The sequence below is a fragment of the Oryx dammah genome, unplaced genomic scaffold (assembly GCF_014754425.2).
Source record: "Oryx dammah isolate SB20612 unplaced genomic scaffold, SCBI_Odam_1.1 HiC_scaffold_4, whole genome shotgun sequence".
NCBI lineage: Eukaryota > Metazoa > Chordata > Mammalia > Artiodactyla > Bovidae > Oryx > Oryx dammah.
In genome coordinates this window covers 89,912,817-89,929,510 of record NW_024070188.1, presented here as the reverse complement: position 1 = coordinate 89,929,510, position 16,694 = coordinate 89,912,817, and the positions used below count along the sequence as shown (strand labels likewise).

Here is a 16,694-nt window from a genome sequence, read left to right as displayed (position 1 = left end):
ATTACTTAGGAATGCATTTTTTAAATGTTTCCAAATGTGATTTCTGATAAATCATTTCCAAAGGTTATGATTTGTGCGATATTGACCTAGCCCCTGGCACAGTAACCTGCTTCCCAATCAGTTATCATAAGATGTCCATGTGTTTCTGCGAAAAATATGCATAAATTATATGTACAGGATTCTGCTTAATATCTACTATGTCATCTTTTGGGTCACAGGTGATGCTCCTTTTCAGATCTTCTAAAGCTCACATACGCTGGCCTTTGACCTGTGGGTTTATAACGGGGGTGAGTTACAATCTACTGCTCAGTGTCGTCTTCTGCGTTCAGCATCTGGTGCAGTTCGTGTGTAAAGCTTGTGATCCTCCCAAGGATTCTGTTTTGTGTTGTTATTTTTCATTCAATTTTATTCCCTACTTAGGTTTTTGGAGTTAACTTTCTTTTACGCCAACAGCACTAACAAGCTTTATGCTTGTTAATGCAGACATGTAATGTACACGTGTAATGCACACGTGTAAGGCACACGTGGCGCAGCTTTTCCGTGCTTACTCACAGTCTCTGTAGCTGAATTTCTTAAGCTCATAGTTGCTGCCTTTTAACTGGAGAATTTACATTCATGATATTTTGGACTACTGATATAAAACGTTTACAAGTGAATTTTGCTGTTTTTCATATTGGACTTTGATTCTTTTGTTTCCCTTTCTGCCTCTGCAAGTTTGGTTTTTAAATATTTTTCTCAGTGTTGGTTGGAATCTGAAGAATGTAGTTCCTATTTTAACTATTACCCTTAACATTGTAATTTATATACTTGGTTATACAGTTTAATGAAAAAATCTGGGGTTACTCCATATCTCTGTTTCTACATGAATAAGAAAAAAGACTTCAAGAGGCTGATGTCTTGTGGAGAACTGTGTTACTGTGTAGAGTTTGATCACTTTCTGTGTCTGTCTGTTTCTTGTATCTTGTTTCTTTCTCTAGGACACCTTCTCTTGCTGAAAGACTGTTTTTCATAATATCATTTTTTTCAGTGAGGTATTGAAAGCGATACTATCTCTTGCTCTTTGTATATCTGAAGATGTCTTCATTTTTGCCATCACTCTTAAATGATAGGCTAGCTTGGTATATATTTTTAGATTGATATAGTATTAACATATTAATTTTATTATTAGCACTTTGAACATATTATTGCTTCCTGATATCTAATGCTGCTAATAAGGAATTTGCCATCCTTTACCTCTTAAATACTGTTTCTCTCAAATTGCCTTTGTTGTTTGCTCTGGATTCTCTCAGACATATTTTTAAAATTTATTTATTTTTAACTGAAGGAGAATTGCTTTACACCATAATGTTGATTTCTGCCATACATCAGCATATGTTTTTGAAACTCTTAAAGTATCATCCATGTCTCTTAACGGATCTTTGGTGGTTTCAAATCAACTGGCCTCTCTAAGCTGAATTCCAGATGGTTCTTTAATATTATATCTAATAAACTTCTTTGAAATGTGTTTTGTCTCAGCAGGCAGTAGTCTGCATTTTTCTCTAGTGTTTTTTAATTTGCAGTATGTTCCTTAGCATATCTACCTTCTTATATTTCATTGCAATTTGTAAAATGATTTCTTGCTTTTCATCTTGCTATTGTCCATTCATCTCTTTGTGGATTTTAAGCGTACATATTTTAAATTACCATTATTATTTATTTCAAGTTGATCTGGAATGCATTTATCTTCCAGCTGTTACTCAACTCTCTGTCTTAAGGTTCACTTTAAGTGTGTGTGTGATTCTAAGTCACCACTCGTTTCTGGCTGAGAGGCACAGTCAGTCTTGCCTTTGCCTTCTCTCCACTGCTCTGCCCCTGAGCTTGGGTTTGCAGCCCCCTCGTTCCGCGTTTGCTGGGACCTGAGTGCAGACGGTGGACAGGACCTCCTACCAGTGACTCTGGTTCAGTAAGTTTTTTCTCTTTCAAAACAAAAACAGAATTCTTGGGTTCTGTGACAGAAGATTCTCTGCTTCTAAAAATATGTGAGCAATTATCTCAGTCCAGTATTTTTATGCAGCAGTACGTTCTGTGTGTGTGTGTGGCCAGCGATGGTAGGGATGGTTTGAAACAGCCCATAAAGTCGATCATCCGCTTGGAAGTTCCACTTCTGAACTTGGACCCTGTCATTGACATGGATGGAGTTTAGGTGGTCAAGGTCACCACGCTCTTCTCTCTGGAGATTTCCGGCCCAAGAGAGTTCTGCTTCTCTGGAGACATCGGATAAGGCAGCACTGCCGGGTCTTGAAGCAAGTCTGTGCGTCTGCGCGGGAGGCTGGGGCGCAGCGCGGCCACGTCTGCAAGTGTGGGATGTGGGGTGGGCGCGCGGGCCGGGGTCTGCATGAGCTATTGAGCTGCTGGCTCACACCCGTGCGAGTGGGCTCCGGAGACTTCTGGACCCTTTCCTTCCAAGCAGGAAGCACCCTGAGCCCTGCGTCCTGAGAGTCAGAGCAGCCTCCACCCCCAACCCAGACCCCTCCCACCCCCACCCACCCAGACACCACCCAGACCCCTCCTCCCCACACGCCTCCCATCACCCCCACACCCAGACCCCCCGAACATCCGGGTCCTCTGCACCCAGACCCTTTGGCACCCTAATCCCGTCTACACCCAGGACTCCCCAATCAACCCACCACAGCCTGCATGCCAACCCCGAGCAGCAGGCTCCGTCCCTCTTGGGCTCGCTCTGCAGACCCTAAAGTGTCTTGGAGCCAAACCCACCTGTTAATAGCCCCCCTCCCTGCGGGCCTCTCCGGGTGGAAAGCAGCGGGTCCCTGGCCCATCACAGGGAAGCCGTCACTGGCCTGCTGGAGCCCCCGCCTCCTGGATCAGACTCGGTCTAATAACCATACCGAGGGCAGGACTGCTGGAGTCCCGTCCCCGCCAGGACACCTGGGCTGGGGACATCCCGCCACCGACTGTCCCGTGGAATGCCCCGCGCTCGCGGACCCTGTCCCAGGCTGGTCTCGGAAGGCCGCCGAGGGGCCGGTCCGGATGCGCTTGCCCTGGGCCCTCGGTTTAGCACCACGCCGTCTGGGCGAGGTGACCCCAGGCAGACCTGTCCACAGAGCCCCCCGGGGCCAGAGCCCTCCCCAGTGCGCGGGGCTGGGGCCGAGTTACGGGAACACTCACCCGGAGAAGCCAGAGGACGCCCACAAAACTTTTCCACATGTGAGCCTCGGCAAACTGGAGGGACGTGGGAATGTTTATCCTGGATTAGAGGCGCTGGAGAAGTAACGAGATGACAGCATGCAAGCCTTCGGAGAGCTGGGCCCTGGCTCACCGCGGGCCGCCGGCAGAGATTTCAGAAACCACCACCCAGACCCGCCCCGGGAACCCCGGGCTCCTCGACCAGGAGTGTGACCTGAGCCAGGGGCCCTGCGTGAGGCCTGGACGGTCAGGGCGGCGGCTGCGGCGGCTGCGATCTGACTGGGGCGCTGCGCCCGCAGGAGAGGCTGGTCACTCACCGCGGAGGGCGATGCTCCGTTGCGGGAGTAGCTTTCCTGAAATCTGTGACACAGCAGTGGCCGTCGGGGCGGCAGCAAGGGTCGTCGGTGCCCTCTCGAGCCCTTCTCTGCCAAGAGGGCCTGAAGCCAGCACTTTCAAATGTGAGCCTGTCTGAGGCCTTTAATCCAGACGAAATCCTTGCACTTACTGCTTCTGTGAAGGCACAGCTCCTGTGTGGAGATGTTGCTGAAGGATTCGGCGGGGGCTGCAGGCTCCCAGCCAGTTAGGGTCCCAGGGTTCACAGCAGCGCCTGCGGAGGCCTGGGGGAGCTGCTCAGCCTGTGAGGCAAGGACCCCTTGCCCAGCCAGCTCTGCAGCTTCACAGCAGGTGGAGATGCCTCGTGTTGGTGTCAGGAAAATCTAGTTTGTGTTTTTCAGGTTTCCTTCGCCTCCCAAGCCCTGTGGCCCAACTGAAGGACGATGGATAAACAGAAGCAGAGGCAGGGGATTTGTGGAGGGCTTGACTGAGGGAAACGCAAAAAATAATCCAGGCGTAAAAGTGTCTTCTGTACCGGAGTTTACAGTGTCAGGATATTGATATCCCTTAAGCTCCAGAACCAGGTCAGTCTGCTAGAGTGCTCCCTGCGGGAGGCGGGGGTAGGGAGGTCAAGCACTGGCACGCAAGCAGCTGCTGTCAGCGCCTCTGCCTGAGTGCGCCTCGCGTGTCACAAATGGTGCTGGTGGCTTAGTCGCTCAGGCGTGTCCAACTCTTGCAAACCCCTGGACTGTAGCCCGCCAGGCTCCTCTGTCCATGGGATTTCCCAGGCAAGAATTCTGGGGTGCATTGACGTTTTCTTCTCCAGGGAATCTTCCTGAACCAGGGATCGAACCTGTGTCTCCTTATGTCTCCTTTATGCATGCTAAGTCACTTCAGTCGTGTCTGACTCTTGCAGCCCCATGGACTACAGCCCGCCAGGCTCCTCTGTCCATGGGATTCTCCAGGCAAGAATCTTGGACTGGGTTGCCACTCCATTCTCCAGGGCGTCTGCCCAACCCAGGGATGGAACCCGGGTCTCCTGCATTGCAGGCAGATTCTTTACTGCCTGAGCAGTAAAGAGACTAAAGTCTCACAGACGTTAGTTTGCACCCATTATAGTGCTTGTCTAAGTGATACTATACGATACTTGTCTGTCTGGCTGGCTTGCTTCCCTTAGTATGAAGTGGGTATTCTGGGTCCGTCCTGTTGCTGCAGGTGGCGTCATTTCATTCTTTATTTTGGCTGAGGACTCTTCCGTCGTATATATGTGCCACAGTGCTCTGCCCATGGACATTTAGGTTGCTTCATCCGTGGTCTTAATTCTATTCTACATTAGCCTCTGAGGTTTTGTACAAGGTTGAAAAAGGGGGAGAGAGTTGGCGAGAGTCTCCTTTGGGTTCTGTCCTGGCTACCCAAGCAAGTCCAGAAGTGTCATAGGACGCGGGGTTCTGACAATGGATTAGAAAAGAACAAAGCCGACGCATGACACCGCCCCCTAAGGAGAGGCTGTCCACCGCCTGAGCAGACCTTCCACGCACTGCTCCTTTCTCCTTGTAAGCTGTCGTATTTGCCGTAATTGGGCAGCACATGATTGACTATAATTTAAAAATTTTGCTTCAGAGAACATTTGGAAGTCTGTTGTCATTTGTAAATTTCTTCTTTTGGTGGATGGGGCTGAACACTGAATTTTTTGTGGAGATTTCAGACCTGCCCCCTCAGGGTCTCCCAGAGCATGTAAGCAAGCACCTCCTGGCTCCCTTCGGCCCAAGACAAACAGCGGCAGTGCCGGAGGGCCTGGCGGCTGATTCATCCTGGCGTGGACACATCCGGGCTTCAATTAGGCCGGGGCCCAGGGCCCACGGCTGAACAGTGATAAGCCTCCTCTCCTCCCGCCAGCGGCGAGCTGGGGCCTCTCTCCCCTGGCGTCTGTGCTGCTGGGTGTGGTGTTAATGAACCACACGCCCCCATCCCGGGCCCGAGCCACAGAGCCTGGAAGGTGCACCCCCCTCCAGCGTTCCTGCGGGCCCGTCACTTCCAGCGGGGAGGTAGAGATGGGTTTTCTGAGGAGCTCAGACCTTGGGTCTCTGGAAGTGAAAGGGTTCAGCTGTCAGAACCATTTTCATATCTAAGAGTTTTAAGCAAATTAGACTAAACATGCTTCTTTTGTGGTGTTTTTCATTAATTGTCCTTAAAACTCCAACCTATGAAACACGATCGAAATGGAGACTTACTCATGTTCATTGCTCAGAAGAAATGCGATGGTTTTTCTTTTTTCTCTTTTTGCAAAGATGCTCTTGAGTTTGGGGATTTATTTATGTTTAGGAAAGACATCCAGTGAAAGGATGGTTTGCAGATAACCACACAGGCAGACCATAAAGAGATGATATCTTAGGCTGGATCCATGCAGGAAAAAAGAATGCTGGAAACGTGGATTTTATCGGCATGATGTTATGCCTTGCGTTTGGTTATTCTCGTTAATCACTTTCTCCTAGTTCCAGTCAACCGAGGTCAACGGAGGTCAACCGAGGACCTCACTCACAGGGTTCACCCCCACAACAAGCAAGTCGGCTCTGTAATCAGAGCTCTCACAGCAGCTGAAGGCCGGAAGGGCCTGTCCGACTTCTGACGGATCAGCAGAGGACTGAGTGTGTACGTTCGACCAGGCCTTGCCTGCTGCTTGCAGGCTGGTGACCCCCTTTCTCTGAAATGCTTCCCTTCAGTTTGCACGTGGAGCTCAGTACACACCGCAGCATCTCTCACATTCAAACCAAAGTGTAGCAGACAGTCCTGGCTGTCCCAGAGGAGGTGATCCTTACAAGGTGATCCAAAGCAAGAGAATTTCCCATACCTAGTTCTCAGCGTCTCTGACGTGGGAGCTGTTCTCACCCCCAGTGATGGATAGAACAGTCAGGGCGGACAGGATTCTGTAACCTTGTGCCTGTCGGGCTTCCTAGGTGGTACCCGTGGTAAAGAACCTGCCTGCCAGTGCAGGAGACCTAAGCGATGTGGGTTCGATCCCTGGGTCCGGACGGTCCCCTGGAGCAGGACACGGCAATCTGCTCCAGTATTCCTGCCTGGAGCATCCCATGGACAGAGGAGCCTAGTAGACTATAGTCCATAGCGTTGCACAGAGCTGGACTCAGCTGAGCGACTTGGCACGCACGACCCTGTTGCCTGGATGGGAATGCCGAGGCAGGCGAGCTTGTGGGCCCCACTAGGAGGGTGCAGCACCAGGGTCATGCCCCGGCGCCGCATCCAGCCCATCCAGCCTGCACTCAGAACTGAACTCTGCCGCCTTCTACCTCCACGGGCCGTGTGCTCCATGTGGGAACAGGAAGAGCATGAAGCTTTTAGAGAAATGTGATTCTAGGGTAAAGCAGCTATTTTCAGATCTGTTTACACAATAAAATGTTGTAGGCAGGGCAGTGCGATTTGCCCCACTTGTCACAAACATGGAAGAGACGGCTCTCAGTGAACGAAGAAAGGAGTCTCAGAGTTTGTGGGAACAGTGACAAAAAGGAGCCATTGAAAAGCTTATCTCCTCAGGGGATATCAGGCACGTGGAGGCTCTGTGATGGCCATGATTATGGGGAAAGCAGTGAATAGAAACACTGAGCATCTCAGCAGCCTGCACTGTGAGAAGCAGAGTCACACGTGTGCGCCGAGTGTGAGCACACGTCTGCCCTTGGAAACTAGAACCCCGGCCTGTTTTTCCTGTGTTCTTCAGTTATTGCTAGAATGACACCCCTCCTTCTTTCACAGCTGGTTGTTAGTAATCGCTTTGCAGGATTGCTCCCCTGTACGCACATCAGGGTGTGACGTAAGTCTTTTTCAACGTTTCAGGCATTAAAATACCTAGAGGACCTCTCGCTCCCCAAATCCCACTGCACGGTGTTGAGTGACGTTCCTCTCACTCAGGGTCTCCTGAGCCCCTTTGCAGGCAGCGCCCCCTTCCCATCCTGGTCACTGATTTCTGTCCCTGCGTGTCTCTTCAGGAAGTGAAATAAGTTGAACAGCACAGCATGTGGTGAGAGCAGGGATTCTCCTCCTCTGCCTGGTGCTTTCTCGGACCTTTCCCTGTCGTCACACCTGCCAGCAGTGAGCCCCACTGTATGCTTCTCACACTTTGTACACGCAGTCACCAGGTGTGGATGTTTTGGTTGTCTGAGTTTTAGTCTGTTATGAATATAGCTACGGAAGCATTCATGAACAGCTCTTTGGGCCAGCGTATATTTTTATTTTTTTTCAGTTCAGTCGCTCAGTTGAGTCTGACTCTTTGCGACCCCGTGAACTGCAGCACGCCAGGCCTCCCTGTCCATCACCAACTCCCAGAGTCCACCCAAACCCGTGTCCATTGAGATGTCCATTGATGCCATCCAACCATCTCATCCTCTGTCATCCCCTTCTCCTGCCCTCAATCTTTCCCAACATCAGGGTCTTTTCAAATGAGTCAGCTCTTCGCATCAGGTGGCCAAAATATTGGACTTTCAGCATCAATATCAGTCCTTGCAATGAACACCCAGGACTGATTTCCTTTAGGATGGATCCATACTTATATCTGAGATTTCTGGGTCATATATTAAATATGTTTTACTTTGTAAGAAACCATTTTCCACATGACTCTGCAATCTGGCATTCCCAGCAGCTATGGATGTGTAAGAATTCCACTTGGTTCACAGTGAAAGTAGGATATTTATTCTTTTATCCCCCCAGCTGAATATAAAACAAAAAGTGATTATGGACCCATTTCAGTTATGAGTAAGTCTATGTGACTCCTTAATAAAACATGAGCCACTGAATTCCACTGTGAACTTAAAAATACTTTTTGATTAAGATTTATCCCCAAATGCAAGATTGGTTCCACATTAGAAGGTCTAAGGTCTTAGTTCATGACTTGAATAAGAGAAAATATTTTGTATTGTCTCAGTAGATGCAGAAAGAACATTTATATCCACTACTGTTTAAGATTAAAAGGAACTCTAGCAATGTAAGAATGGTATGGGTTATTTGGCAAAACTCAGAGCAAATACTAAACGTAAGGGACAGATTTTGGAAGCATTCTCTTGATGATGGAGCACACGGCAAGAGCAACCACTCCAACAACTTCTAACACAATATTAGAGAGCGTGGCTCATAAGACAAGGAAAGGCAAATAAATGAGAGTGAAAGGGCTTGAAAGAAGAAAGAAGTCTTGTATTTTCAGATTATTTCATTCACTTAACTGGAAAAACTAATACAGTAGAATCATTAAGCTGTTAGAACTAATATGAGTTTTCATGGTTATTAAATGTAATAACTAGTAACATCGATCAATACACCAATAATAACTAACAAAACTTATAAATAAGATTTCCTTTTTATAGCAGATAGTACTACTAAGTCACTTCAGTCATGTCCGACTCTGTGCGACCCCATAGACGGCAGCCCACCAGGCTCCCCCGTCCCTGGGATTCTCCAGGCAAGAACACTGGAGTGGGTTGCCATTTATGGCAGATAACACTTGAACATATCTATGAGCTCAATCACACACAAAAAGATCATAGAAAAAATTTAAAAATGCTCACAAGCTGCAGAGAAGCCCTAACTGGCGCTTCATGTCCTTCCGTGATTTAAGGTGCAGCCTAAGACTGTGAGGTGCCAATTCTTCACTAACCTATCAGTTTACTGCAGTCTCAATCAGAATTCCAGTACCACTCAATGGTTTTACTCCAAAACACATATGCTGGGAAAAAAAGATACATAAAAGGCTGAGTCAACTCCATATTTTCCCTGTTAGATAATGAGAAATATTTCAAAACCATAAAAATGAAACCAATGTGTTATTGGCTCAATAACTGAAATAAAGCCAGAGGAATATATAAGAAATTTCAGAGATATTTGGGAACTTATATTAAATACGACACCACAGAACTGTGGGGAAAGGTAGATTATTTGGTACAATGTTTAAGGAAAAACTGGCTATTTTGAGAAAAACTAAGCTCTTTTTATTTAAACATGCATACATCTAATGATGTAACTATTTAAATTTGAAAGGTAAAACTGTAAGTAAGTACAATAAATTATAGGAAAAGGGCATTGTGACCTATGCTTGGGAAAGACTTTTAAAACAAAACCTGGAAAGTATAAAACAGTAGACAAAAAATTTTGATGAATTTACTTTCATCAAAGTTAAAAGTTATTTTCAGTGATGAACACCGTGACAAAATTAATGACCCATAGCTGATAGTGATACTTAAACCCTAAAAATGAGCAGTGCATGGAACAGTGAGTCTTGATTCCAGCTGCATCTCACAGTCACTGTGTTTCGGCATTCTTGATTTTGCCTCACCCCATCCTAATTGTATGGATGTGAGAATTGGACTATAAAGAAAGCTGAGCACCGAAGAATTGATGCTTTTGAACTGTGGTGTTGGAGAAGACTCTTGAGAGTCCCCTGGACTGCAAGGAGATCCAACCAGTCCACCCTAAAGGTGATCAGTCCTGGGTGTTCATTGAAAGGACTGATGCTGAAGCTGAAACTGCAATACTTTGGCCACCTGATGTGGAGTCAGGTGAGTCATTTGAAAAGACCTTGTTGCTGGGAGGGATTGGGGGCAGGAGGAGAAGGGGACAACAGAGGATGAGATGGCTGGATGGCATCACCGACTCAATGGACATGGGTTTGGGTGAACTCCAGGAGTCGGTGATGGACAGGGAGGCCTGGCGTGCTGCGATTCATGGGGTCGCAAAGAGTCGGACACGACTGAGCAAGTGAACTGAACTGGACTGAGCTTACAACCTCTAACTCATCAGTAACTACTTTTATTTCTAGTTTCACTTTGGTTCTTTTCGATCTTTCCATTCTTTACTACAGTGCCTTATACCCTTGTTAGGTTTCACTTTAAACACATTGATTTAAAGGCTGTGTATGACATGACTCTGTTGTCTAAAGCCTTTGTATCCATTTCTGATGGTTTTGTGTCCACCAGTTCTACTTGACAGGAAGTCTTCAAAGACGACCTTGATCACAGTTTATCCTTGAGGGTCTTGCATGACTTCAGTTAAAGGGATGGTTGGAGAGGGCCTTGGTTCGCCCTGAGAAGAGCTCTGAGTCTTCCCAGCCAAGACCACGTTTTTTCTTCGTAAGCGTCTTTGCTCGGACACCCTGTGTCGTAAGCTAGAACTGCAAGAGCAGTCCTGTGGTTAAGGATCTGCGGGGCGATTTCCTTACCTCAGGCTAAGACAGGCTTGTCTCCATGGGCACATGGGTGGTCTTTCTGGTCCACGTTTCACTCAGCGTCCTCGGTCCCAGCTCCCTTCCCGAGATCCCAAGCCCTGGCCTTCTGCGTCCATGACCGTTAAAGCCCAAGTCCCTCACCTTCTAAAAACAGAAACCAGCGATTTCCTGAGGCTGACAGAGCGTGCCTCAGGGATTTACCACCCTGACTATCTGTCTTTTTTTCATTTTTGCCCTTATTTTCTTGCCTGCTCGACCATGTATATTCCTGCATTGTGGGAAAACCTCAGACTTGTTACAACCTTCACACTAACTGCCCTCGGGTTTGCAACACACGCTGGTGGAATCAGTACCCCTGCTTCAGGTAAAATCAGACATCCCGTAACACAGAATAGAATGCCTTTCCGTTGAGCCAGTCCAAGCTGGGCTTCTGTCCCAGCAACCAGAAGGGCCATCCGTGTACTGCCTGTGTGCTCACAGCCACTTTGCAGTCCTCCTTTGCAGCTGAATCAGGAGTGTTTTCCTTTCCCTGATTCGGGGTTGCACTTTGCCACCAGGCTTCAAAGGGACTCTCTCATGTTTGCACAGCTTTTAAAATGCATCCTCTGGAGCTCAGTCAGGCGCTGTCCTCCTGTAGCTCTGCTTTCCATGAGACCCTGCACCCATCCTGCTGCCTCTTATCTCTTCAGCCTGTGATGCCACCTTGCCCCAGAGGGACCGGTGCAGGCACCAGGGTTCATGCAGCGTACGTTCCACGTGCAAGGAAGACCTGACATTCAGAGGTTGTTCAGTCACTCAGTCCTGTCTGACTCTTTGCAACCCCATGGGCTGCAGCACGCCAGGCCTCCCTGACTTTACTATCTCCCAGAGTTTGCACAAACGCATGTCCACCGAGTTGGTGATGCGATCCAACCATCTCATCCTCTGTCCTCCCCTTCTCCTCCTGCCTTCAATCTTTCCCAGTATCAGGGTCTTCTCAGATGAGTCAGTTCTTCTCATCAGGTGGCCAAAGTATTGGAGCTTCAGCTTCAGCATCAGTCCTTCCAATGAATATTCAGGGTTGATTTCCTTTAGGATGGACTCGTTTGATATTGCAGTCCAAGGGACTCTCAAGAGTCTTCTCCAGCACCACAGTTTGAAAGCATCAATTTTTCAGTGCTCAGCTTTCTTTATGGTCCATCTTTCACCATGACTACTGGAAAAAGACACTCAGCGCTTAATTCCTGCCAAATTTGAACAACATTCGGGTGATTACGATCTCATACATTTATCCACTGGATTTTGTTGCTTTTCCCTTTTCTTAATGGTTCAAGAGTCTGGAAATAGCAGTGCTCCTGCTATCTGAAAATTGTTTATATGGTTTCAAGATCAGTTCTAAGAAAGGATTGTTAATGTTAAGGATTCTAAGAAAGGATTAATGTTAATGTTAAGTTCTAAGAAAGGATTGTTAAGATGTTACTGGTATGAGATTTGTAGCCATGTTTTGCAGACTGAGTTTTGTTTTGTGTGTGTGTGTGTGTGTTTAATCCCAGATATGTGTGGTTCCCATTGTCTCTGATATAATCCAATTCAAGAGAAATTTTAAAATAAACTTGACGGATGCTCCTGAGCATAGATTTATTTGGGGACTTGCGAATGAGAGCAGTTCTGCCCCAATGTGAGCTTTTTCTTTTAGCTTTTTATTTGAAGTAAGAGCTCCGTTGTCCCTCTAGAACAGTTCACATCCTCAGGCCCAGATCTGAGTGTCAGCATCAGTCCAGGTTATTACGGGCACCAGGCCTTGGTCTTCCAGCCTCTAGGCTGTGAGAATTCAGTTCTGGTAGTTCGTACGCCATTCAGTGCTCAGTGCTTTAAGTGCTGAGCTGGCTGAGATGGGGCGTTTGTAAGGAGGGGGTCGAGGCCCTGCCGGTGGGCCTCCGTTTGATTCTCGGCTCCAGTCTGCTCAGGACCCCTGGGGCTGGGTCACAGCACCATCTCCAAAGCACCTCTGGTCCCAGGGGTATCAGGGTTTTTTGTGTAATTTCTGCACCCCATGTGACTGTGGGAACTCTGAAGGCCTGTCTGCCCCACCACAGTAGACAGTATTCATACGGCTGTAAACACGAGGACTACTGTAGCCAAGATCAAAGTCAGCTTGACCTTGAGACGGCTGGTGGAGTTGTTCAAATTCTAGACCGTAATACTGAAGGGCGTAAGGTGCTAACTCGGGAAGAAGGACTGGAAGGAGGGTGGACACATGAGGCCGGAGCTGAGGCCGGAGCTGAGCCCCAGGTGGCCTGGTTGCAGGGGGCGTGGTCAGGACCAGCCCAGCACAGCGGCACCCGCAGGGGCAGAGGCGGCCCCAGTGAGGTGCTCAGCTTGTGTGTGAGTGAAGAGGCGGCTCCAGGGCTGATCCAGATTTTATGTCGCTTGAGAGACAGATGGGTGTCACAGCAGGACAAGTGTGCCTTCGTTGGATTTGCAGTTACGTTGTGAAATCCAGGTGGCCTTAGACACAGCAACGTATTACATACAGAATTTCAGTGCAGATTCAAGGCCGCTACAGGGCGCCTAGAAATGCCAGAGCTGCAGGCCTGTACACGATGCGTGTGGCAGTGACCGCTGGCTGCACGAGGCAGAGGCTGCTAGCGGCAGAACCGTGCTCTGTCCAGGGACTTGGAAAAGGGGACCCCCACCCAGCAGGCTCAGAAGCACCACCTGTTCGGGTTCCTCTGGCCCCTGCCGTGGAGATCTGCTTCCACTGACAGAATATTCAAGCTATGGACCCATAGCGCTTCCCCAGCCTTTCCATGGAAACCACTCCACTCATTTCTTCTCTAATCAGGCTGATGAAAGCAGTCCTGTCCACGTGCCATTTTAGAGTTTGTGCTGCTTTAGGCTGCGCTGCCTGAGTGAGGACCCTGCAGATCTCTGGTTGCAGCGTGTGCGATCTAGTCCCTGAACAGGGATGGAGCCCGGGGCCTCCTATTGAGAGTGCAGGCTTAGCCCCTGGACCACCAGGGAAGCCCCCCAGCGTTGTATTGTTTAAAATAACAAAATCCACTTTCTTTGGGGAAAAGAGACAGCTGGGGGTCTGGGATGAGCCTGTGCTGGTGTGATGAGAACATGGAAACCAGCCGGGGCCTCGGAGGGTGCAGTGAGCTCGGGAGGGGACAGTCACTGTGGGAGGGGGGCCGTGAGCTCAGGAGGGGTCCGGGGCCTCTGCGCAGCCTTGTGACCTGGACTCAACGGCAGCGCGTGGAGCGGGGATGGGTTCTTGGCTGGCAGTGGTTCCTGGCAGGGACCCCGCTCAGGTTCTGCAGGGACCCCGGCTCGTGTGTTTGGCCCCCACATTTACCTGTTGCTGGAATTGCCTGGTAAAGGGCACACCGCTGTCCCGGTGAGACTGGGCTCCAGCGCCCGGTGGTGCTCTTGGTGAAGCTCGGTGCCCCGCGTGGTCTGGTCCAAGTTCTTCTGGGTTCTGACCGTGTGGGCACAGTCGTTTCCGCACGAGCTCAGGCTGGGTGGACGCGGAGTCGGGAGATGGAGAAGGAAAGCGGAGAGCAGGCGGGGAGCAGGCGTGGGGGGGGGACCACCCCTGTCCCCTGCTCTTCACCCCCCGCCCCCACCACGCCCCCCAAGTTCGTGTGGTGAAGCCCTGCTCTCGCTGTGGCTGAATTTGTGGGAAGAGCTGAGTGAGCCCCAGGGTGGGGTCCGCCCCCGTGGGAGTGGCCTGGCAGGAGAGAGCCTCCAGGCGCACGAGGGGTGGAAGGGCCCGTGAGCACATGGTGAGCGCCCTGGCGGCCAGACGGGAAGTGGCCTCAGGAGAGCCGAGCTGCGCCCTGACCTTGGACTTGAGCCTCCGGCTGTGTTGTTACCCACCGCCCCGACCCCAGTCTATGGGCAGCTGGGGCCCACAGGCATGGAGCCGAAGGCTGGCTGGCCTCTGCTGAATTTGCCCCTGGAAACAGCCCCAGGGAAGAGCAGTGTTGGGGGGCAGCCGGCACCCGGCTCTGGGTCCTGACCCAGCCTCCTGCCCCTGCCAGGGAGGCGTGGGTGAGGGCTGGGGCACGGGCCCATGGGGTTCTGGTCCCTTCCACAGGCCGCCTCCCCAGGGACCTCAGGCCGCCCACTAGGTGCCTCTGGTCCCTGAGCTCTGTGGTTGGTTGGGACCATGGGACATTGAGCCGGACGCCCTGTCCCCTCTGGGTAGTGTAGACGGACTAACTCTGACCGCAGCTCTCACAAATGTTAGAATGGCCCCGGAATGTAGTTTGAATTAATCAAACGTAAGCACAGAACTTGCTGTACACATAGATGCTTTTGCTCTGTGGTCTATAGAATGTCAATAAGGAAAATGTCCGCTATGAGCTGATTCTCCTGCAGGCTTCTCATGTAGTAAAAGGGGATGGAAGTCACGCATGTTTTATTTCCATCGCAGCTCGTCACAGCCACCTTGGATGGCAAGCTTCAGCTGTTCCAGGCCCAGTGATGCTGACCCACGAGCTGGGCACCGCCTGGGCCAGAGCATGGCCTGAGTCTGGGTCCTGGACCTGAGAGACGCCGGCAGTGTCTACACCACCCGCCCGTCTGAGCCACCCTCAGAGCTGCGGCCAGCCTACTCCTTGCTGAGGATTCCCTCCCCTGGAAAAATGGAAATGGTGTCCCGCACTTCTGCACAGAATCTGGTCAAGTTAAAATAGAATCTTCTTCACTAAAAAGTAATCTAGCATTTCTTTCATAATTCAGTCTTTGCAGAGAGAGGAGGGCGAGAGAGACAGGGAGACCTCACTGGGCTGGTGGGAACACAGCCATGCTGGCCCCAAGCCCTGGCCTTCTGGTGGATGCTCCCCAGCTTTGCTGGGGGAGCCAGCCTCTGCTGGGGCCTCACCCTCACACACCCCTTGGCTTCTGGGCCCCCCCACCACCGGAGGGCTGTCCAGCGGGCACAGCATCCATTCACCCTCACACGATTCCTCAGAGATGTACCTGCCTCCAGAGACCCCAGAACCAAGCCTTTCTTGAGCCCCAGAAGAATCAGGATGCTTCTAGAACTCTTCCAGATACAAGCGCCCAACAACACTGGAGACAGTCCATGGGGAAATGCCCTGGAAGCTCTAGTGTTCCCCATCCCACCAGGAACCTGCTAGCTCCCTGCCCACCCCCACACCCCCTGCTCCCTGGAGACTGACTGCCCCTGCTCCTCAGAAACACCCAGGGCTGATTTCCTGGGCTCCCTACTGCAGTTTCATTGACCAGAGATATACCCATTTCTTCTTGCAGTTTCCAAGGAGCAAAATTTTAGAATAAGTAATTTTAATTTTTCAAACATTCAGAGTTATCCAGACATTTTAATCCATTTATAGAACTATATTTTTGTTCTTTGTTAAAATAAAATTACCTTAAAACTAGTTTAAAATAAGTAAGTGAAGCAGTCTATGGGCAAGTGAGCTCATGGAATCTTATTTAATATTCTTAATTTCAGCTACATCATTTAAAATTTTAACTTTTTTACATCATCCTTAATTCTGATAAAATATCCATTGAGCAGGAGTCGTGCCTTTATCTTCACGCACACAGTTCACTGTGTTAACCTCAATCGCACTGCTGTGCAGCTGCCACCAGCGTCCATCTCGAGCTTCTCCTGCAAAACTGACGTCCTGTCTCCGTTAAGCTCTGACTCCTGCCACCCCCAGCTCTGGCCCCCACCATTCCAGTTCCTATCGACCATGACGTGGCTCCTCCAGGGACCTTGTGTGAGCAGAATCAGGCGGCGTTTGTCCCTTTGTGCCTGGCTTATCACTGAGCATGATGAGCTCAGGGTCCCTCTGCTGTCGCAGCTGTCAGGATTTCCGTCCGCTTTCAGGCTGAGTGCTCCTATTCCGTTGCATGGATGGACCACAGTTTCCTTGTTTGTTCATCCGTCGATGGACACGCGGGCTGCTTCCACACTTCAGCTACTGTGAGCCATCCTGCTATGAAC

At 49.8% G+C, this 16,694-nt stretch overlaps 1 protein-coding gene across 2 annotated transcripts in view; it reads left to right on the top strand.

Moving 5' to 3' along the window:
* Window positions 1-15,440, top strand: part of WDR27 (WD repeat domain 27) — a 143,991-nt gene extending 128,551 nt beyond the window's left edge. For both annotated transcript variants that reach the window (XM_040239201.1, XM_040239200.1), the window contains one exon: window positions 15,153-15,440. In XM_040239201.1, coding sequence (XP_040095135.1) covers window positions 15,153-15,203 — 51 coding nt within the window. In that variant the 3' untranslated portion in view covers window positions 15,204-15,440. The remainder of the gene's footprint in view (window positions 1-15,152) is intronic.
* The last annotated feature ends 1,254 nt before the right edge of the window (window positions 15,441-16,694 follow it).